This window comes from Lissotriton helveticus, chromosome 1_1 (assembly GCF_964261635.1).
Source record: "Lissotriton helveticus chromosome 1_1, aLisHel1.1, whole genome shotgun sequence".
In the NCBI taxonomy this organism is placed as follows: Eukaryota; Metazoa; Chordata; class Amphibia; order Caudata; family Salamandridae; genus Lissotriton; species Lissotriton helveticus.
Genome location: NC_136057.1, coordinates 1,269,493,077 through 1,269,516,717, shown reverse-complemented (window position 1 = coordinate 1,269,516,717; position 23,641 = coordinate 1,269,493,077). Strand labels below are relative to the sequence as shown.

The window sequence follows — 23,641 nt, the reverse complement described above, 5'->3', positions numbered from 1 at the left end:
GGGGGAACAGGAGTGCTTATAGCAGCAGAAATTATTGACAGTCAACAGATGTACTGGCAGCTACAAACTCTCAGCACATACATTGCTTTCAGCTGAGTCAGGAAGTTAACTGTAATAGATAGCACAGGCAGAAAAAGACGAGCAGCAGAGGATGGGAGAATTACGAAGGAAAGGAAATGGACTCCACAGCCAAAAAGGCTGCTGCTTATGCCAAATAAAATATTACACGTTTTCCATACAGTGCTCCGCTTGGAGGGTGGAGTTAAGCCAACTCCATCTACCACCAGCGAAGCGGAGTTTTACAATCTTAAACGGGCTCCTGCCCCTATCTCAGAGCCATCGACAGTCCGAAGGCAAGCTCTGCACTCAATCATCAGCATCGGAGTGCCTCCAGCAGGACGGCAGGGATCAATGCGGTGTGCCTAGCTCAGTGTGGCCTTCAAAGCATACAGGGCAGCCCCGCTCTGCTACCTCCAACATACCCATGGTGCTCTGATGCCTCATGGTCACTCCCACCCGACCACTCACAACACACTTTTCTAGGACGCTGATACTTATCAGCTATGCGTTTTTGAAGTTCCTCAATGCTGTTGTCCAGGCTCCAGTGGCCGCAATGTATAAACAGTTCTGTCAGCATAGAAACCCCCCTGGGACACCTACTCCAAAGACTCCAGCTCTCTGGCTCGCTTAACAGGGAAGTGAACCTAGCGTGGCCTTTTGTGGGGGTTTTTTAACAGGCAGCGAGCGGAAGTGAGGACATCATGGCTGGGGCACCGGAAATGTAGCAGGAAGCAGACAAGCAGTGTGCTTTATGTCCTCCTGGGCGGAGCGGGAGGGAATGTCCCGAACGCTCAGGTACCACTGTCAACAAACTGTACCGAGCCAGAGATCACAACGACGAGTCGCCATGCCAGGAGCAATGCAGAAGGCTGTGAGTGGGGTGCAGGGTAGAGTGGAACTCCACAGAATTCCAGTTATTTTTCAACTATGTGGAATTCCACGTAGTCCAACTCCATTAACAACGCTCACCCTTGAGTGTAGATCACCTTTTACCAGTATGGCAGCATAGCACTCTCTCAATAACATGAGCTCCCTTTTTGTAAGATTGTGGGATTGACTTCAGTTGGCTGTTAATGACGGGCTATCTTTGTGTTTCAGTTGGTAGAGCTTCTAACAGATGGAAGGACTCAACTGAAGGATGCAACCAAATCAGTTTTCCTGAAACTCCCAAGGTAACTTCAGATACTACATTGATGACCTAAAATCATGCCAAGTACACAAATTGGACAGATGGGTGAGGCGCTATTCTCTTAATGTCAACTGAAGTGCATGGACATTAATTGCGGACTGTATAATTTGTTGGAACATTTGGCAAAGTCCACATTTGTTCTTGTATTACTGAAGTGTGTGTTAGGCTTATACAACATAATGCTGCTTTCCAACAGATTTGAAAGATTTTTGTATCATGTTATTACAATTTGGGAACTGTTCTCATCTTAGGTGATTTTAATATACATATATATATGATAATCAGTTGTGCAGCCATAGTACTAAAATGTCCATTAGAAATATAAAAACTATTTATTGCGAAGAGCTGGGCTTTTTGTACTCCTTCAGGTGGTTATCCAGCTGATATGATCACCTTTCCAGCTATCTCAGAAAATATTTGTGCAAAATGTCAAACAATCCATGGTAGCTCAGCTCATGAAAAATAAAGCTAATCAGACCTAGTTGACACAATTCACAGTTCTATGATATTTATAAATCACTTGATTGCCGTGGGAAAGGCCTCAGTGCATGTGTTCTGACCCCTAAAGCATGTTGAATTGGTTAACATCTAATTGGCATACTTAACTTCCCTATAAATCCATAGTACAAGGTGTCCAAAGCATACATGGCAGTGAAATGCAAGTGTCACCTACAGTACAGTGCCATCCACATGAATCAAGGCCTGCTACAACAGCCTGGTAGCTGCAGTTTCAGCCAGTAGCTCGGCCTTCAAAATATACACTTTTTGACAGGAGAAAACCTGTGAAGATAAAACGATTTTGATACTGCTCAAGAGCTTTGTTGAATGTATAGAGGGGTGTGCACAAGAAGACCACGTTACTTGCTTTCAGTAACACTCTTGGTGGTGGATAATATATCCAGCTGCAGGTTCCTCACATTCTGAATTTCCCAACCTACCAGGCTAGATCGAGATCTTTTCATGGCTATAGCTCCCACACATCAGCAGGTGTTTCCACTAGACTCTGCAGAGACCTCACTCCACCTCCAGGTGAGGGCGCAGAGTTTTATGTAATTGCCACCCCTGCACAATTGTCATTTTCCTTTATAACTCTTCAGCACCATCAGAAGTGGATTATCTACAACAAATTGGAAGGAGTGTGTGAGATCTAACTGGGGACCTTTTCAGCAGCCTAAATTTCAACTCCACTGAGTGTGGAAAGAGGGCAATGAGGAATACGCTGTTTAGATTATTCACCAGAAAGAGAGTTACAAAAGAAAAATAACTTGTTCTTTTGATATATACTTCCAACCAAAGATCCTTCAGGTTTTGAATATATACCCAAGTAGTACCTCTAAAAAGGTGGAAGGTCTGAGGAGTAGACTGTCCATTGGAGACACCAATAAAACTTTATTCTACCAAGACGTAGTTATTATCCGGGTAACTTCAACACTGACCACCCCTCTGCACCACTGATATGTCTGACCCACCCCACTATCATTGGGACTTACCCCTGTGTTATATCCTCTAAGAGCCTTCCTCCAAGGAGGGATGCAACCCATGCTGGCATTTCTCCAAATGCCAGTATGAGGATCTGTACTATGATGACGCATATTACCTCTGGATAGGCGAGGGCTTCCATCCTAGGACTCTTCTCTAAGTAGTAAAGCGACACATATTGTAGCTGCAGGCTTTTTTTTTAACCACATGATTTTAATTGTTTAGACGTATGTGATATTAAGCATTTGCAATGCAATAGGTCTCCCTCTTTGTTTTTATCCATCAGCTTTGCCAATGCTTTTTGCCGATACTGTGCAGCCTCATCAAAAAGAAAAACTGCTGATGCTGTGCAGTATCAGGATATTAAAATACAAGACAAAAAAGGGATAAGGACGTGGCTGCAGCTGGTGGCCATGTTTTTCCATATGCGTGCACAAGTGAGCGGGATGAAATTACACAGGCGGCATTTGATAGGTGATTAACAAATATTTAATTTTACTTGGGCAAATGCACCTTTTGACATGTGAAGCAGCCTGGCAAGACCACAGGGGTTGTGGTAACAACAGAGGAGTGGGTGGAGGAGCAGGTAAAGGGAAGCGACGGGAGAGTGGGCTGGCAGCATATGAGAAATTAAGGCTCTTACGGCTTGGGGGGGGGGGGGAGAAAGAAAAAGCAGCGAGGGGTGGGGAAACCATGGATGAACTTGGAGACACTGGGGGGAGTGTTTGTAAGGTAAAGCAGCCCACAAGGAAAATAGCTAGAAAACAAACGCTAAATGTGAGCAAGAGAAGGATACAAGTCTGTCTATTAAAATGATGGTAAAGAGGCTACGACCCAGAGGAGAGGACGAGCAGAAGATGAGGAAGGCAAGCGACTGAATGAGAAGCAAGCAAATGAGAGTGACAATAAAGCAAAGAAACTGTGAACAACTGGTGGACTTTAAGCCAGTGAATGTTTTTGGTACAGTCCATGAGGTGAGCTTAAGCAACATCTTTGGTCAGCAAGTAATTTTCAAGCAAGGCCAGGCTTGGAGGGAATGCAAGCGCATACATACTGATCTCATCACAGAGAATTAAGTGCATAATGCATTCCTTATAAATACAGGATTTCCAGTGGAAAGACACTGGAATTTGAAAGGAAAATACCAAGTATTTCTGAAGAGTTGTACTGTGCATGCACTCATGCCAGCCTAAAGATGTGCATATCTGACAGCCATAGAAAGGGAAAGTAGTGATAGGCAAATAAGTAATTTCATGCAATAACAATATTAAATGTGGATCATCTGGGGGAGATAAAGGTAAGCTCTTCTTTGTTTGAATTGTTAGTTCACTGGCACACAGTGAGATTATAACATAGAAAAAGAGATGCCACATTTATCGAATGTCAAGGCGCTTTATAAGATTTAAGTGTCTGCAATGCCCAACTAAACTGTAGTATAGGACGCATTTGAGTTTGTCCTTGTTGCAGAGTACAATCCTTGTTTTACAATATTTAAAGCAGAAATAATAAAGGCGACATTAAAGACATATTTAGATAGAGTCTGGAAACCATTATCTATGATTATAAATGTTTGGTCCATGATTTCCATGAACACTTCTTGTAGCTCGGTCATTTTGTATGGCTGCACATATCAATGCACCATTAAATGCTTTTCTCTGGAAGGATCTGAATTTTGAGACAAAAGGAAGTCACTCAAATCCATGTTGGCACTTACTTTCAACATGCACTTTTTCACAGAACTGAGAATTGATTTAGACAGCCATTGTTGGAAGAGCGTACCCACAGTATATGTAGTCTATGTAACCGTGAATTATTAGAATACCACGGGTCTTCTAATACTCTAAGTCACTAAAGGGTCTGCAGTAACAGGCAAGCACTTTTGTATACACACATTATCATCCTGGACTGGATCCCATTTTTGGCGGCCACATGTCAGCAGCAGCTTTCTCTTCAGTGGCAGAGTTAAGCAAACCCTTCTTGTTTGCTAGCTTTATCTTATGTTCTTGCTATTCCCCAATAGATGGATTAATGACATCTGATCATACAAACCAATCTTTGACTGCACCCTTCCAGGGCACATATATGGGTACTCCAAAGATGCCTTTGTATGGTGTTTGGCAAATTAGTACTCCTCTTGGCAAGTAATTGGGAACTCGGAGCCCGCTACCATGGCAATTATGAACCAATATCCTAGTAGTCACGGCTTGCGTAAGCAATCCATGTCTACTAATCTAGCCTGAATGGATACTATACATTGCAGTTACAGGCCCAGAGTAGACACAGCATACATAAAACATTTTAGCTGCAAACACAGGACCATTGTCTGAATGGAAGGTATAAACTGCTCCCATTGCTACTAGGCACTACAAGCCTTTTATAGTCAACAGCAGTGACAGTCTTTTTTTTATTCTCCAAGCCCACAGAAATCTGAGCAGGATTTGACCACAAACAATATATATATTTGTATTCACTGACAGTTGGCAACAGGCAAAACTGATCAAGGTACAGGATACAGACGGATTTATCGGACATCACAACGTTTTGTCTCAAATTCTGTTTAGGCGCAGATACACTAGGTTCACATTGTATGCCTGTACACAGAATGTGGTACAAAAGGGGGTGGTGATGGACGGAGCATCTGAACCAATCAAACACTCCCACCCAGTCAAAAGATCTGGGTTTGATGCATCACCGTTCTTTAGCCCACTCTGCCACCGCAGTTCAGACATGGCTATATGCAAATCAGTCTGACCCTGTGCCTCATGGGAACAGTCCAGCCCGAACTGCCAAGCCATGCCTTCCCTGGACCGGAAACAAGCTTCCGAGGACCAGTTTCTGGGATTCCATCTGTCTTCAGCCCGGCTTGCTTGAATCCAGTGGCAAAGTGAGCAAGGGACTCACGTCTGAGCATACCCTGCCACACTTATGGCGGCCAAAAGCGGTACAAAAGGGGGTGGTGATGGACGGAGCCTCTGAACCAATCAAACACTCACACCCAGTCAAAAGATCTGGGTTTGATCCATCACGTTCTTTAGCCCACTCTTCCACCCCAGTTCCGACATGGCTATATGCAAATCAGTCTGACCCTGTGCCTCATGGGAACAGTCCAGCCCGAACTGCCAAGCCATGCCTTCCCTGGACCGGAAACAAGCTTCCGAGGACCGGTTTCTGGCATTCCAGCCGTCTTCAGCCCGGCTTGCTTGAATCCAGTGGCAAAGTGAGCAAGGGACTCACGTCTGAGCATACCCTGCCACACTTATGGCGGCCAAAAGCGGTACAAAAGGGGGTAGTGATGTACGGAGCATCTGAACCAATCAAACACTCACACCCAGTCAAAAGATCTCTGTTTGATCCATCACTGTTCTTTAGCCCACTCTGCCACCCCAGTTCAGACATGGCTATATGTAAATCAGTCTGACCCTGTGCCTCATGGGAACAGTCCAGCCCGAACTGCCAAGCCATGCCTTCCCTGGACCGGAAACAAGCTTCCGAGGACCGGTTTCTGGCATTCCAGCCGTCTTCAGCCCGGCTTGCTTGAATCCAGTGGCAAAGTGAGCAAGGGACTCACGTCTGAGCATACCCTGCCACACTTATGGCGGCCAAAAGCGGTACAAAAGGGGGTGGTGATGGACGGAGCATCTGAACCAATCAAACACTCACACCCAGTCAAAAGATCTGGGTTTGAGCCATCACCATTCTTTAGCCCACTCTGCCACCCCAGTTCAGACATGGCTATATGCAAATTAGTCTGACCCTGTGCCTCATGGGAACAGTCCAGCCTGAACTGCCACGGCTGAAGACGGCTGGAATGCCAGAAACCGGTCCTCGGAAGCTTGTTTCCGGTCCAGGGAAGACATGGCTTGGCAGTTCGGGCTGGACTGTTCCCATGAGGCACAGGGTCAGACTGATTTGCATATAGCCATGTCAGAACTGGGGTGGCAGAGTGGGCTAAAGAACGGTGATGGATTAAACCCAGATCTTTTGACTGGGTGTGAGTGTTTGATTGATTCAGATGCTCAGTCCATCACCACCCCCTTTTGTACCGCTTTGGTCGCCATAAGTGTGGCAGGGTATGCTCAGACGTGAGTCCCTTGCTCACTTTGCCACTGGATTCAAGCAGGCCGGGCTGAAGACGGCTGGAATGCCAGAAACCGGTCCTCGGAAGCTTGTTTCCGGTCCAGGGAAGACATGGCTTGGCAGTTCGGGCTGGACTGTTCCCATTAGGCACAGGTAAACTGATTTGCATATAGCCATGTCAGAACTGGGTTGGCAGAGTGGGCTAAAGAACAGTGATGGATTAAACCCAGATCTTTTGACTGGGTGTGAGTGTTTGATTGATTCAGATGCTCCGTCCATCACCACCCCCTTTTGTACACCGAATGTAGCATCTGAACAACGAGTTTTGGAAACCAAAGGATCAGCCTTCTGAAGGCCTAGGAGGAGGGCACTAATCTTCGGTTATTTGTGCAGTTGAATCACCCAAGATGTCAGTGTGCGTATGTAGCGCCTAAGGTTTCCATCTTGAAATAATCCCTGCACTGCTGTAGACGCAGAACATTTTTGTTTAGTGCCACATGCAGGCTGTGCAGCGCAGTCAGTATAGATCATGCTATAATACGTCTGCACGGGTAATATAAGTGGAGTTTGAATGATAGCCTGTTGCTATTGTAGAAATTCCTGTGTCCTGAGTGTGGAATCATTCCAAATTTTAAACAACTGGAATTTTGCATGGAGGCCCATTGCACCCAGAGCCAAGTGTATCACAGTAGGGAAACTTCCTTTAGTGGCTAAAATGATTGTATAGGGGGAAACTACACGAATATATTTTTTCTATGCCAGAATACACTCCTTAAACATGGCTGCCTGCATAGTGAATTCTCTCAGTCTGAATGAATAGTTTCTCTGCTATTGAGTTTCAATGTGGTTTGTACACTCTGAGGGGGCTCATTATAAAGTACATATGTTACCCTAAGTGCTAGGAACAAAACAAACCACTAGGTTTAGCTTGTTGCCCATGTTTTGGATAAACTTTGCCTTCTTGCAATTTATGTAAAATAGATGTTTCATGTCCATCCTGTTCTTGCCTGAAAAAAAGAACCTTCTTGAAATCACATAAGGTGACTCACTCAGGACTGTGACAAGTCCTTTCAAAATTCAAGAACCCCATAAGGGCTTGTAATTTTCTCAATGCATTTGGAGGCTGTAAAATGTCACATATTTGTAAGAAACTGGCACCAAACCTTCACTCAAAAATGTATGGCCTATTACATTAAGGTATGCAATTTTTGACTAGCAAAAGTTTATTTTATACACACATCCAGCTAGGATCGGCAACATTTTGTCTAGGTGCATATTTCAGCAATCCTATTAACACATCAAAATCTTGTGAATTTTCTGTTTGTCTTGCTGCAAAAAAAACAAAAAACTTTTTATATACCTGTGAAAATCTTCTATAATATTCGGAGTATTACCAAATGTAAATGCAGACAAATATCCATAAGGAATTACCAAAGTTGTTCTTTTTCCTAACTAAATTAGCCTAGTATTGTGGGCATTTTGAACCACCAAGTGCGAGTTCAAATCATGCATGTATGAGATCGAATTTCTATAGCGGAGTGAAATGCTTTAAGAATTGTCGTTTGAACATCAGAAAGAGGATTGTTCACATGGCTGAGTGACATAGCACTAGCACAGCCTGGTACTGTTATTGGTCCTGCATGCTACTTCTTCAATGGTTATTGAGCCTGTAACTGTGGTTCACTCCAAAGGTAAATCACATGTGGTACGTAGTCTCTATCCCACCCCACTTGATTTCTGTATAATCCCGGAACTTGCTTTAAAGTCCACTCATGTGCATGCTTGTCCATGAGATCCAAAGGAAATAAAGAGTAAAATACATCACATATTACCTTCTCTTCCCTTGTGCACTCATTACAAAGGGTAAAGGCCAATTGCCCCAAGCAAGGATGAGATCATAGGCATTTGCTAAATGGGACTAGAACATGAATTGAATCCCGTGCAATAGATCACCCTCGATCTGTTTTTCTACACAATAACCTCAAACAAGAGAGTTTAAGTGCCCACTCTGTGTTTCTTTCTTAATGTACTCTTCAGTTGGTGTCATGGACAGATTCTCTTTGAGTCTAGCAGACAACAGTTACTTCCGCTGCGCTGTTCAGAAGTGCTTCTGCCCTTAGCCCATACTGTAAAATATGTGTAGCCTGAGACGAGTTCCTCCTTCTTATAAGGATCTTTAGGTTCCGAACCTTTATGTTCCTTATTTATACTAGGCACAATGTCACGATTGTCCTGTTTCACCTCTTACTCGTCTTTTCTACAATCCTAAATTAATTTCCTGAATTCTACAGAGTAAAAAAAAAGAAATCAGTATACTGATCCAGTTTTTATAATTTTCCACAGTTCCTGAAGTTGTAACCACCAAATTCGGAGTCCTGCAGTGAAGGAGAGCGAATACTGGTTTTCGGATTAACTTTCTGCTTTTTCTTTGAATGTGGAGCTTTCTCCTTTACCATACCCTCTTACTTAGTCCTGACTCAGTCTTAGATTGGACTAGTGGGCTTTGAAGAGCAAATACATAAGCTAGCTCGACCTATGGATGTGTATATGTCTTAAATCTTTTAGGTAGTTGAGGTTCCTGATCTTGTACAGGAACAGCAGCCACACTGGTATATGACCAACAACGTCATGATCCCTTGAAAGTTACTAAGAACTAGCAAAGTGAGTGTCAAAGTTACCCATTGACTTTCTTACCAAATCAGCCACCAGAGCAACATAATGGTTCATTTAGTTTAAACCATTCAGTGATACTGTCGAAGGCGGTTATGTCATGTGTATTAGTGTATATATACTAGCAAATATGGTGTCCCAAGTAGCACAGCCCTCTACATGTGGCATCATTGCAAGGGGAACAGTCAAGATTCTTGGTGTTTTATGAGGACAGTTTCCAATTGATTAGTTTTGCAGGAGGTCCAAAATCAGATTTCAGGTTAGTGGGCACTTTGCTTATAGCTTTGTTTATAGTCGGCAAACTAATTTCTGCATTTAAGGTGGTAACTGCAAAGGCTAGGTTAGTTCGTAATAAATACTGTCAAATTAATCTCTAGACAGTCGCTAACTCATTAAGTGACTATCTCAGTTGAGCTTGATTCAAGTTTCTGGGGGTCACCTGTAGTGGCTAACAAACCAATTCTGGGCAGGTAGGTCTTGGAATACTTAAATGACCTATTCTAAAACACTCCAATACATGTGGTACTTCACCCCTCAAACAATAATGGATGTTCTTGCAAGCCTATGAGGATTTATTGTCTGCCATAGGGTATTTAATGTGCAGGAAATGAAGAAGGTTTATATGTGATAAAGTGTTAAGTGCCTTGATATGCTGGATCAAACTTTGGTCTTAAGTAAAATATTTCAAAAGGGTTGGAATCCCTGTAACCACTAAACTTACTTCACCCCCTGCATTAGGAAATCCTCAATGGACTGCTAAGGTTTGCCATTATTTGAACAGCCGGCATTTTAACAAATATTCACAATAATACTCAAAATTCAGTTGAGACAAACCTCCTACTAATCAAGCACTTGGAAAAACGTTCAGCAGATGGGGGAGTTCCTGTCTAAGCTGACGGAGGAGATAAATACTATAACTCACGTCTTTGCATTATTAATTAATTGGTTCATAGTGGTTAGTGACTCCTAAGAATATAAAGAAAATTCAGTCAAAAATTAGGCAGCATCATATTTTTTTATTTACAGTTCCTCCGAGAATAGGGCCCAGTTACTCTTTAAGAGGCGCTATTGTAAGCAGAGATTTAGACTAACTTACCAAGTTGAGTTGGGAAGACAGGCTGTGACTCACATTTCCCATGAATTACCGAACGATAATGCGAACCGCGTTATGATCAGTCCTGTCAGAACCTGCCAGGGATATACTTTTATCTTAGTGGGTTCTGAAACAATTTTTCCCCAAACGATGCCCACACAGAAAATATGCACTATATCTTTCTAAGAGCCTTTAGTAAATATTAAAGCCCGGCTGTAATACAGATCTAGGAATAAACTTTATTGTAGATATAAATATTATGGTGAAAATAAGACCTGCAATTCCCCAAAACAATAAAAACCGATATATTAGAAAGCAGTCATTAGATCAATGTTTATATAAGCATCAGAATGCTGTAATAGTTTGAATGATGGGCTTCAGCATGCATATTTGCCTAAACCCATTGCATTTCTTTCTATAAATTTCTGTAGGAATACATGAAATAGGAACTGGTGGTCTACTCATGGAAAAGTATCACTGTACTGTAAAATCAAGCATTCTAACAAGATAATGTATGTATTAGTAATATAAGGGCTTGAAAGATAGGAAAAAAGCAACACACTTGAAATTCCCTTTTTAGCACTATCAAAGGCAATAAAAAAAGCTAGTCATCAACTCAGTGCGCTTACTTGTGCTCATTGTAAAAGCTAAGAACCCTTTAAGGGTCCACTGAGTGACCCTTCTCCTACTTTTAGAGGAGTTTGGGGGGGGGTAGGGGGGGGGAGAGAGAACAAAAAAAAAAGCATTGACAGTGTTGGACTGTCTCGTATGAAAGGGCATCACCAATTTAGGCAAAAAGGAAGCACACGTTTGCAGCACTAATTTATCCTGGAAAAATGTGGCATACAAAGATTTCACCAACACCACCTGCAGCTTTCTAACATGGCATGAAGAAATAATTGCAATGAGAAATACCACTTCAATTGTCAGTAATCTCAGGGAACCATGCATGGGCTTTAAGGTCATGCATATGAAAAACGTAATAACCAAATTAAGGTTTGTTAGAGGCATAATGAAGGCTCCCGTAGGAATAATTTGTGAGACCCTTAAAAAGAAAAAGCTCATAATTGGTGACTTGAATAACGTAGGTTGATCATGCCAATGTATATAGGCTAAATGGGCCTAAAAATAACCTTCAACAGTTGAAGGGTCAGCGGAAACAGGTTTCGTTGAGCTAAAAGAGCCCCAGTACAGTCAAAGCAGATTTATACAAACATGTATGGGGCATTTACACAAACAAATGCAGCTGAGGGTTACATCATGCAGGTTCAAACACGAATGAACACTAAGCTAATGGAACAGACTAATACACAATTTAAAAAAAAAAAGGTAATGTCACGAGGTAGACAGTGTGGACTTGTAAAGCTTGGATTGTACTGGATGAGCTGGTAAGCAAGCAGCAGTCCCAGAAACTGCTTAAACAATTGAATCTGGAGATGTTTCCTCAAAGGTATGAGAAGTGTTAGATACACCAGGCATGTAGCAGGGTGGTCAGTACTGAAACAGTGCAGCATGAGAAGATTTGCTTGCTGGAAATGACAGTTTTAAATGTTGGCACTACCCATAGAAAAATGCTTCTGCTTCTCAGACCTCTGGAAGCTCCTGTGATGGTGAGCAATTCTATGAGGTGTTGTGGGTTATTGTTATGCTGCGCCCTCTGATCAATCTGTTGAACTGAAATCTGTCCGAGACAGGTAGCCAGTGAAGGTCATGAGAAATAGGCGGGGAATGCTAATATTTGATTAGTTCCATGTTTTATCCTAGTTACTGAATTTAGGCTCAGTTTGAGTGGGGTAATTAGGTGAGGGGCAGGCCTGACAATATTAAGTACCCAAAACTTGGTCTGTAAATGTGAACAGCAAGTATCACTATTCTGAGTAATTTAGTAAGTGGCACAATGTACATTTTGTTTCCATCGACAATGTAGATTATTGTGATTTTTGTAATCTAATCATTTGTACCAGAACAAGGCTGTTTTTTCTCTCTGGTGGGTACGAAAGAACAAGTTACTTACCTTAGGTAACTATATATCTGTAAGAGTCATATTAGTTATAGATTACTTACCTTTAGAATTACCCCGAGGCATCAGACTGGATCCAGAGATTTTTTGTCATCAGCAGTACCCCTGCGTGTAGAAAGGTGGCGTTGGTCGACTCCGCATTAGTCGTTGGCGTCGAGGTCGCCGGAATGAAGTCAATTCTTTTACACAACATTCCATGCCAGAAGCGCAGAGCCATGCAAGACACTGACCACTGGTGCACAAAACTAGGGCCCTGAAAGGGATTCCCTGAACTTAGAAGTCAGTTCACAGAACAGGGAGGCTGGGTGGAGCGGTAAGAAATCTATAATCACTGGCTCTTACAGATATATCGTTACAGAAGGTAAGTAACTTGTTCATCTGAAGGAGACAAATAGTTATAGATTCTTTACCTTTAGAATAGATACCCCAGCAATACCAGCCCCAGAGGTGTTTCTGCAAACTAAGTTCACACCAGAAAGTCCTGGAGAACATAACTGCCATAGAAGCCGTCTCTCCGGACTTGGCTGTCCAGGCAGTAATGGTTTCTGATGAACGTGTGCAGAGATGACCACGTAGCTGCCTGAAAGATGTCATTGAGGGGGGACTCCACGTCCCAAAGCAGTGGTAGCTGCTACAGCCCAGGTGGAATGGGTGCCACTGGAGGCTCCTTCTTTAGCAAAGAATAGCAAGCTTTTATGCAGAAAACAACCCACCTAGAGATGGTCCGTTTGTGCACGCCAACCTTTTACCGTCCACGTAGCCAACAAAGAGCTGGTCATCCACCCGGAATCGCTTTGTGCGATTCAAATAAAATGAAAGCGCACGTTTTTGATCCAGACAGAGGAGCCTCTCTTCCTCCTTAGAAGGGTGGGGAAGCAGAGAGAAGGTGGGAAAAGTGATGGTTTGACCAATGTGGAAAGAAGTAACCACTTTGTGAAGAAAAGAAGGTCGAGTTCAAAGGACAACTTTGTCCGGATGAACAGCCAGAAAAGGAGGTTTTGAAGAAAGAGCTTGGCGCTCACTCACCCCGCGAACAGAGGTGATGGCAACCAGAAAGGCAGTCTTAAAAGTCAAAAGTCTGAGAGGACAGTTATGTAGCAGCTCAAAGGCTGCTACATAAGTTAGAACTAAGTTTAAGACCCACTGGGGCATTATGAAGGGAACAGGAGGAAAAAGAGGAGTAATGCCCTTAAGGAAGTGATTTACAACAGGGAACTTGAAAAGAGAAGGCTGATCAGGAAGCCAAAGAAAGGCTGAAATGACTGAGAGGTAGCCCTTTAGAGTGCCCAGAGCAGAGCCCTGCTGGGCAAAAGAAAGGAGGAACAAGAGAACCTCAGAAAGGGGATCCACAGCCTTTGATGTGCACCATGCCACAAATGTGTTCCATTTGCAGGGGTATACTGTCTTAGTGGAGGAATAGCCGTTTGGCCACCAATATAACATCACATACTTCGGGAGGAAGGTCAAAAGCGGTCCACTGTCGCTGCTCAATCTCAATGCAAGGAGGTGAAGACTGGAAAGTTTTGGGTGGAGGACCGTCTCCTGCTGCTGCGACAGAAGATCCTACCGTAGAGGCAGTCTGATCGGAGCATCGATGGCCATGTATAACAGCTCTGGATACCAGACTCTTCGTGCCCAATCCAGAGGCACAAGAATGACTTGGGCCCGGTCGCGTTTGATCTTCTTCAGCATTTTGGGCAATAGTGGTATAGGCGGAAAGGTGTATAGAAGACAAACTCCACTTGCGACGAAAAGAGTCACCTAGCGTGTGACACTTTGGAAATTCCAACACGCAGAATAGCTGACATTACACGTTCTCTTGGGTGGCAAATAGATATAACCAAGGCTCTCCCCACTGCTGAAAGAGACCTTGCACCACCTCAGAGTGAAGACGCCATTCGTGATCCATCATGTACCTGCAGATCCCCTGATGTTCCAGCCATGTCCAGAGACGGAGAGCCTCTTGACATAGGGTCCACGACCCCACCCCGCCCTATTTGCTGCAGTACCACATGGCAGTGTTGTTGTCCGTAACAGTTGCACAACTCTTCCCCGGACAGAGGGAAGGAATGCTTTTAGTGCAAGACGGATCACCGAAGCTCCAGAAGGTTGATGTGGAGCCTGGACTCCGCCGGAGACCAGAGGCCTCTTATCGCCCCCTCTCCCATGTGGCTGCCCCTCCCTAGAAGTGATGCACCTGTCACCACTGTGAACTCTGGTTGGGGAAGGGAGAGGGATTTGCCATTGACCCAATCCTGGTTCGTTAGCCACCACTGCAATTGTCGTGTAGTGCCTTCCAAGATTTGAACGTAATTGGACAGATCCCCATACGCTGTGCCCACTGGAACTTCAGGTCCCGCTGCCGAGAACGCAAATGCCACCTGGCATGATCTGCTAGCAGGATGCAGGAGGCCATGAAGCCCAGCAGCCTCAGGGTCATTCTGACCAAAACCCAGGATAGAGGCTGAAAAATCGGAATCATAGCCAGAATATCCCAGACTCGCTGCTTGGGAGGATAAGCCCGAAATTGCATCATGTCCAGAACCGCTGAAATAAAAAGGAGCTTCTGAGAGGGAATCCGGTGTGACTTCGGCACGTTTAAAGTGAACCCCAGCGAGTGCATGATGTCCGCCGTATTCTTGAGGTGGAAGACGACTGTCTACGACAAGCCCACCTTCAAAAGCCAGTCGTCGAGATAGGGGAAGACTGGAACCCCTGATCTGCGCAGATAAGCTGTGACCACCGTCATCACTTTCGTGAACCCGCAAGTGACGCTGGTAAGTCCAAAGGGGAGCACGGTAAACAAAGTGCTCTTGGCTTCCAGGTAATGCTGGTGGGCCAGCAGGACGGGGATGCGAAAGTAAGCGTCCTGCAAGTCCAACGCTACCATCCAGTCTCCAGGGTCGAGGGCAGGTAGGACTTGAGCTAGTGTCAACATTTTGAATTCTTCCGGAGGAAGCGGTTGACGTTCCTGAGATCCAAGATAGGACACAGGCCTTTGTCCTTCTTGGGCACCAGAAAGTAGTGGGAATAGCAACCATGACCTACTTCTGGGGCAGGAAATCGCTCGATGGCTCCCTTGGCCAAGAGAGCTGTAACTTCCTGTTGGAGAAGGTCTAGATGACCCTCCGACATGCGATGGTGCTGAGGTGGCATGGACGGAGGGGTAGTCTCGAAGGGGAGGGAGTAGCCCCTTTGGACTATCGGCAAAACCTACCTGTCTGACATGATGGTGCGCCAGTGGAGGAGGTGATAGCGAATCCTGCCGCCCACTGGCTGCCCTGAATGGTCGGACTAGGGGTGGTTGGAGACTGCTGCAGACGGGGTTGGTTGATTGGCCTGCTCACTGGCCCCCAGACCATGACGGTGGGACGCACGTCCCCGGCAGCGAAGGTGCTGGACAGCTTGCGCCGGCCTGTGGCTCTGAGCGGAACGTGGCGGGGTACCCCTACCGTAACCACGAAAGGGGTGAAAAGCAGACTGCCCAGGGCGAGTGGTGGAGACGCCCAAGGATCTGGCCGTAGCCCAGGAGCCATGAAGAACTCCACCACTGTAGTGTGCTTTGTCGCCGTACAGGCGACAGCCATCAAAAAGCATGTCCAGCAAGGTAGCCTGAACATCCCTGGAAAAACCAGTCGACCTCAACCAGGCATAGCATCGAATGGATACTGACGTTGGAATTGTTCTGCATAGCGAGTTGGCGGTGTCCAGTCCACATCTAATGACAAACTTAGCTGCATCTCTCCCCTCGGCGACTGCACTGGAAAGCACAGGCTGGGCCTCATCGGGGCACTGCGGCAGCACCTGCGCTACCATATCCCACACAGAGTGGGAGTAACAGCCCAACAGACATGCAGTGTTTACCGACCGCAGTCCAAAGCTGGAGGAAGAAAAAATCTAATTCCCAAGATGATCCAGCTTTTTGAATTCCCCATCAGGTGGTGCGTTAGGGAATGTGATTTTGGACATAGAAGCTTGGACCACCAAGCTCTCAGGGGTGGGGTGTTGGGAGAGTAAAGAGGGGTCGCCCGGAGCTGGGTGGTGAGGTCGGGCAATCATCCTAGCCACAGGAGCCCCTGTGTTGGGCCTGGACCAGGTCCCCAAAAGGATGTTGGTAAGGGCTTCATTAAAAGGCAGCAGAAGCTCCAAAGAGGCCGCTGCAGGTTGAAGCTCCTCCGTCAGGAGATGCGTCCTGACTGCCACCGTAGGTAGCCCTACGCAACACCACTGTGTAAGAGCACCCACCTCCGCAGCCACAGTGGGAGGAGAAAACAGGCCAAGGTCTGGGGGCGGTATCCAGCTCACTGGCTTCAGACAACTCCTCTCTCCAGTCCTGTTCATCCAACTGGTCCGCTAAAGGGTCTACAGATACCTCCCAGTCCTCCTCACTCTCCTCCGTCTGCCAATGCGGCCTATAGGGAATGCCAGGGTAGAACAGAGGTACAAAAGTACCGCTCTGCTCCGGCATCGGCTCCGCGTTCAAGTCAGGGTGGAGGCCGGTATCGACGCCGGCTGGGGACACAAACGACATCTGGTGTGGACGTGGTACTGGTGAAATCTGCACCGGGGGAGGTGTTACAAGGTCGACCGGTGCCGATCCGGATCCAGGCCTGGATCCAAGGGGACTCTACAGTGTGGGGCCGCCAGCATCGAAGGTCCAGGGCCCCCAGCTGAGTCCGTCGGGCCAGAGGCATGCCGCCGGCAGAGTCTGGCTGCTCAAAGATGGCATGCATCGCTTCGTAGAAACTCTGAAGATGGGCAGGGTCGCCCCGGCTCCCGGAAAGGGAGGGAAACTCTGAGTTGACCCTTCAAACTTCGCACGCGGGAGTCACCGTCTGCATCCCGACAGACGGGGAGAAGTCAAAGAGTGACGATGCTTCTTAGACTTACCAGAGTAGTGCAAAGACTTCGATGACGAACGGTGGTGACTCTGCGACCGGACCCTCGACCTACCACACGACCGGTCCCTCGACCTACCACACGACCGGTCCCTCGACCTACCACACAACCGGTACCTCGACCGCGCAGAGCGGACTGCCGGGCCTCGAGAAGCTTTAGGTACTGCTCCCGCAAAGACTTCGGATTCATGGTCCGGCAGTCTGAGCAGGACTTGGGATCATGGTCGTGCTCCAGGCACCACAGGCACCACAGGCACCGCCGGTGTGGGTCCATAACAGACATCAGCTTGCGACAGGTGTTGCAAGCCTTGAAGCCAGACCAATGTTGACTGGACATCCTTGCGTGCACCAGGAGTCGATAGACTCAAAACAGTGACGACATATCGCAAAATAAGTCAGTTAAAAAGTGACTGGAGGTACTGCTCTCTCCGGATCTGCGCTGGCTGGTGCGGAAAGAGAAAGAACTGACGTCATCGTGTGAGGTGGCGTCTAAGTAGATACCGCTACGTCATTTCGGCGACCACGACTCCAACGACGAACGTGAAGTCGACCAAGGCCACCTTTCAACGTGAAGGGGTACTGTTGATGAAAACATTCTACTAATCCAGTCTGACGCCTGGGGGTAATTCTAAAGGTAAGGAATCTATAACTAATTGTCTCTTTCAGATCCCAAACTTTGTATTCTCCAAGTGTAGTGTAGGAAGCTATCTTTCACAGAGTCTTGCAAGCATAACAGTCGCTTCTTAAGACAAGAATGTCTTGAATGTTTTAGTTTTTTAGAGACAATTGTGTATCATCTGTATATTTGTAAATTTGTGCAAAGCAATTATAAGTCTCTTACAATCCGACAAAGTGATTTTGTGCAGACGTTAAACAGAATTAGGGATAAAATTGAACATTGAGGCACAACTGCCTGTCCTTAAAGAAAGAAGTTAACCACTCCTGTACAGTGCCTCTGAAGTACTGTGGTGTGCCAAAACTGAGATTGTGCCAAAGGATGCAGGTAGGTCAATGAAAACTGCAAAACAAGTATTACCTTTTTCAGAACTAATGTAAATTGTTGAAGGTTGATGATCCTGTGCAGAAACTAGCCATCAAGCCAGATTACAGACTCACCCAACTTCTTTAGAAGCAGTTTTGAGCGGATGAGATCCAGGGCTGGAATTCTTGTGAATGAATAAAAAACAATGCTATGGGAGTGTCTGGTTAAGCAGTTTTTTGTCATGATTTGCACTGTTTTCCTCTTCAGAAGTAGCATTCTGTTACAGAATAGTACATTTTACTGTAGAAAAGCAGGAATATTCTTTTTCAAGTCTCTGGACAGCCTTTCTAGTTGTGGTAGGGTATTACGTTCAGTGAGGATATTGAATAGCCCATTAAAGCAGTTCTGTAAGTTGTCAAACCAGTTGATTTGGTGCCCTTAAGCAAAAGTTGCATGAAACGTTTTAAGGTGAAGTCAGCCATCTACTTTAGGTGATGAGGGTGTTTTGGGGAGAGGCTTGTTGCACGTGTTCTTTTGAGGAAAGCTAATTTTAAGTGTAATCTGGAAGGGTTTTCACAGAAAGTGTTTAGAGTTCAATAACAGCTGGCTGATTATAGCATATCAGAAGTGTGTTGGGTGTGTTAAGTGTTCTACTGTGCACTATTTGGGACCTTGTGTTGTATGCTTTGGATATGAATTATGTTTGTATAACATAAATATTTGAAAATGTGGCAAATGCTAACCACTGCGACTTGTAGAAACGTCTGACCTTTGGCTTTCACCTGCAGAGATAAGGAATATTTTCTCTGTTGTATTAACTGGATTAGATTGAAGGATTCTGCTAACTCACATTACAGTAGATGATTTATTAAAGTGTATTGAAATTATCAACAATATAACATGATATATTAACAATATTTGTTTTTATTGAATCACTGGCATTTGTACAAGAACACCATAGTAACCACAAAGATAATGTAATTGTACCTGTCACCACCTTACATTTGTGTTTAGTTCAGTGGCTCATAATGATGTGTGGGCAGTTTGGTCAGGTGGGAGACAAGTTCAAGCATGTAAGAAAAGAGGTAGGCTGTGATTAAAAAAAAAACTATTTTCGAAATTATAACCCACAGCTCAGTAAGAACGTATTTACAACTGTACAGAAACACTGGCCGAAAAAATTTGAGCCACATGAGTACTGTTGTCACCTATTTGATTAATATATTTTTAACTCACTTCTATTACAGTGTTAATGATCATTGTTTTATACATACAATATGATAAAACTAGTGAGGATGATGTTCAAAGCTAATAATAAACAAGGAGTGAGTCGGTTGGATGTATACCAAGTGTGAGCTACATTAGGGAAAATATTAAGCACATTTTGAACTGTCGATGAGAGCCTTTATGGAGGCACACAGTTTAGATTTACAAAGGTTTTAGGAAAATATCAACATCACAAGAAAAACAAGTAAAAAAATAAATGTACACAATACACAAAATAGAATCACTGCATTAGAAAGCAAAAACAACTAGTCATTGAGACTCAAATCAGTAGAAAGTTTACTACGAAACTGAACAACCAAATTTATTAACCAAAAAAAACCCTCAAAATGTTTTTAACAATCTTACACGTGCTCGTCTGTTACTTTTTGGAAGTTTTGGGATGTTGTGCAAGCACTTGAGGACAAAGAATATTTTACGGTAGTAAACAGTCTTCATAGGCTATTAAAAATGCACGTCCGCAGAACTGCTTTTTGTGTTTGGCCTGTTGGGATGTTAAAGGTACTAACTTCATGAAAGATTTAGAAATAGAGACTAACGTGACTTCTAGATAATGGTATAGAAGCTGAATTCAATCAAAACGTAAAAATAATGACAAACATTAAATTAACCATTAAATTAATCACTGGGATACAAAGAAATTTAACTGCATTTACACACTATTGGTTTGGAATTTAAATACAAAAATATGAATTACAAGAAGTTAACAGCCATCATATTTGTTGGTACATGAGCACCACTTTACAATAGTTTTAAATCACCAATCACAAAATTTCGTGAATATACACTTCAAGAATTAAAATAGATTCTCTGCATTATCTAGTTTTTTTGTGAGTCAATGAGAACTTTATATTTATACATATATATATTAATTATATATTCTATGATACAACTTAATATTTTACTATTGACTGTTCATTCTACACAAAAGAAAAAGAAACAATCCAAGGGTGAACAGAAATGCCTTACATGAAATACAGTTTTTGTAATATCCAAAGAAAACTGAAACCGTAATCTGATTTGAGAAATCTACAGTACAAACTCCTGGTCGAGTGAAAGTGAAAAACCACTTGATGCTTCAAAATTAAATATTAATTGCAATAAGAACCACAAAAGATTACATCGTCAATTGCTGATAAGTGTCAAGTGTCTTTCAGATTATAGTCCCCAATTATTGGTTCTCAGATTTCTTCTGAAACAAGTGTGCATTCAAGTAGGCTTTTCACATAGAGCTTTCTAAAGTCAGATCAGAAAATTACATATTAAGGCATCCTAACCTCCTATCTCAAATAATGAGGTACTTACTGTATTATGGCAAGATGAAGATTAGAACTTGCGAAACAAACAGATGAAGGCCTAGTTTTCAGGGTGATATTCTGTTTTCCATCAAGGCAAAATAAGTCCTTTCATGATAAGTGCCATGAGTACTTGAAGCTAATGGTCAGAAACTCTATTAAGTACTGACAATACCCTAAACGTGCAGCCAGGATATGTACAATCAGATTTAAAAGGTGCCTCTAACATTTTTCTTGACATTTAAAATTGTTTTTCTATATACCTGAACATCCAGTTTGAAGGCATCAAAAACAACAAAAATAAAAAATAAGTGCACAATGTAACCTAGTATTATACTTTGAAACAGCAATATTATATGAAAAAAAAGCACAAAAGTAGACTGTTTTTAAAAAACACAAAAGTTTCTACAGTGTATAGTAGGAGTACACATCTATTATATGAAGTCTGCATGGGCAGTATAGATCGTTTTAGCCCCAGGCTCATACAAACTTCAAGTGCATATTAGAATGTAGAGGCAACAGAGTGACAAAAGGGTGAGCTGTAGGAGGTAATTTGCATTTTACAATTACATACATATATGTCATACTCAAAAAAAGCAATACAGAATTACAAGTGAAATGGCCAGGTATACAGACATCAGGGGACAGCGAGGTCAGACAACTGCTCATCTAACACAGATAAAACCAAACTCACACTTAACAGGTGGCAGAAATGTCTGGCCATGTTTTGGAAAGGCTGTGGAACAGTTGATTCATGGAAAGAACAAGTTGTGTCCCTTTCCTTAAAAGTTGCAAAACGCATTAAACAAAAATTAGAAAAGCAAAAAATTATTGAAGTTTTAAATACAACAGACATGTTTGTACAAAAATACAAATACCATATAATAATTGTAAAGTAAGAGCTGAAGAAAACTATCCATGTGACACGTATGCATATAAAAAGATTTCCTCAATGCCATCTCAGAAATACTCAATACCAGATTAAATTACAGTATCACTAAAATACTAAAGGAGCATTTATTATACATTTTGAGTTGCAGTTCTTGCTTTACACTTTAAAAAGAGGGTAGAATGTCCACAAATAAAATATTTGGATGTCATTCTTCTGCAATACAAACACACAGATCTGTACAATAAACTTGTTATAGACACACTTCTACTACAGATAATCATGGGCTCAAAGTTCATAAAATCATATTTCCAGTTCGTCACTTTTCAGTCGAGCGTTGTCTCTTACATCATCAAAAGAGTAACTCTTTGTAACTTTGCCATTCTTAAAGACAGTATGAAGAAGATCCTGCAATAAGATAATAGGAAAGTTGAATAAAATTCTCAGTCTTAAAAGTTTAACATCATTGTAATATTTAGATGACTTTAACACCATGCTAGAGCAACATAAGGTTTTCAATCAAAACACTTATTAATTGATTGGAGAATGTAAAGAAGCACAATTCTAGGGTAAAAACGGCATTTGGAAGATAGAGAGAAAAGCAGGAAAAAAAGGCAGTGAGTATGATAGAAAAAGATATGGACTAGTAAATTAGAAGGAAGTGTAGAAAAAAAAGAGTGATAAAATAACTGCTAGATAATAGTGGAAGAAAGTATGCATGTGCATCAAAAGTATGAACAGAGCATTCTCAGAGCAAGCGCTGGCACAGCTGGCATACAAAACTTAGCATCAACGCCATTTTCGGCTCCCTTGACCTTAAGGACATGAATTCCCAAATGAGGAGCAGGGGCAGTCTAGGGGAAGAGGCTTTTGTCCTGTCAATCCATTCAAATCACACAAAACCACGTGGTCAGCGAGGGACAGTAATTATCGACCGGGGTGCTGCAGTCTCATTCCATCTTTAAAGCACTTTGCCCTCCTAACGAGGCGCCGAAGCTGAAAAGCAGTTAGATGAGGCAAGGCTCAATTTTCAGGATATGCAGGGGAGTTTAACAAAAACAGAATAATATTGAGGACTCAAGAATTTAGAGGTGAAAGGATATCACGCTTTCCACTCAAAATATACTCACTAAAGCAACTCTATTTAAAGACACCATTACCTTTCATTAGGCATTTTATTTTTTTCATTCATCAAAAGACGCACGCTTCCTTTTGAGTGTTGGATGTGCTGCTTGACAATAAAGGGGGCAACGCGGATTACAACAAGCACAAGCCTGCCCTGAAGTCCGTATTCTTTTGGCTCTGTGACGCATAACAGTTGCCATATCCAGCCTAGTTTGGAGCTTAGTTACAATTTCAAGAGAGGATTAATAATTGGAATGACCACTATTTTTCAGAGCTCTGTATTTTCTGAATAGTGCATTTCATGTAGCCGGCTCTCAATAGCACCAAACAAAATCCATTAGCTTCTGTTCTGAAGCATTTCATCAACACCGGCATCAAGATAAAGATAGTTCGAGAGGTCTTGGTACTGCTAACAAATAGGATTACGGAGGGTGGATAAGGACAAGATGGTGGCCACAGCAGCCCACGCTTTTGTGAGCTCTGGCCTGGGCACGTAAAATATCCTTACCCATCCTCCGGGGTCAGGCCTGGGGGCATCCACCGGTGTACTGGTGCCCCTATGAATTGATTTAGGTAGGCG

General features: G+C 43.4%; 1 protein-coding gene across 1 annotated transcript in view; it reads right to left on the bottom strand.

The window, feature by feature from the left end:
• Window positions 1-19,374: 19,374 nt before the first annotated feature.
• NAMPT (nicotinamide phosphoribosyltransferase) overlaps window positions 19,375-23,641 on the bottom strand; it is a 270,111-nt gene continuing 265,844 nt past the window's right edge. The window contains exon 11 of the mRNA XM_078680357.1: window positions 19,375-22,344. Coding sequence (XP_078536483.1) covers window positions 22,240-22,344 — 105 coding nt within the window. The 3' untranslated portion in view covers window positions 19,375-22,239. The remainder of the gene's footprint in view (window positions 22,345-23,641) is intronic.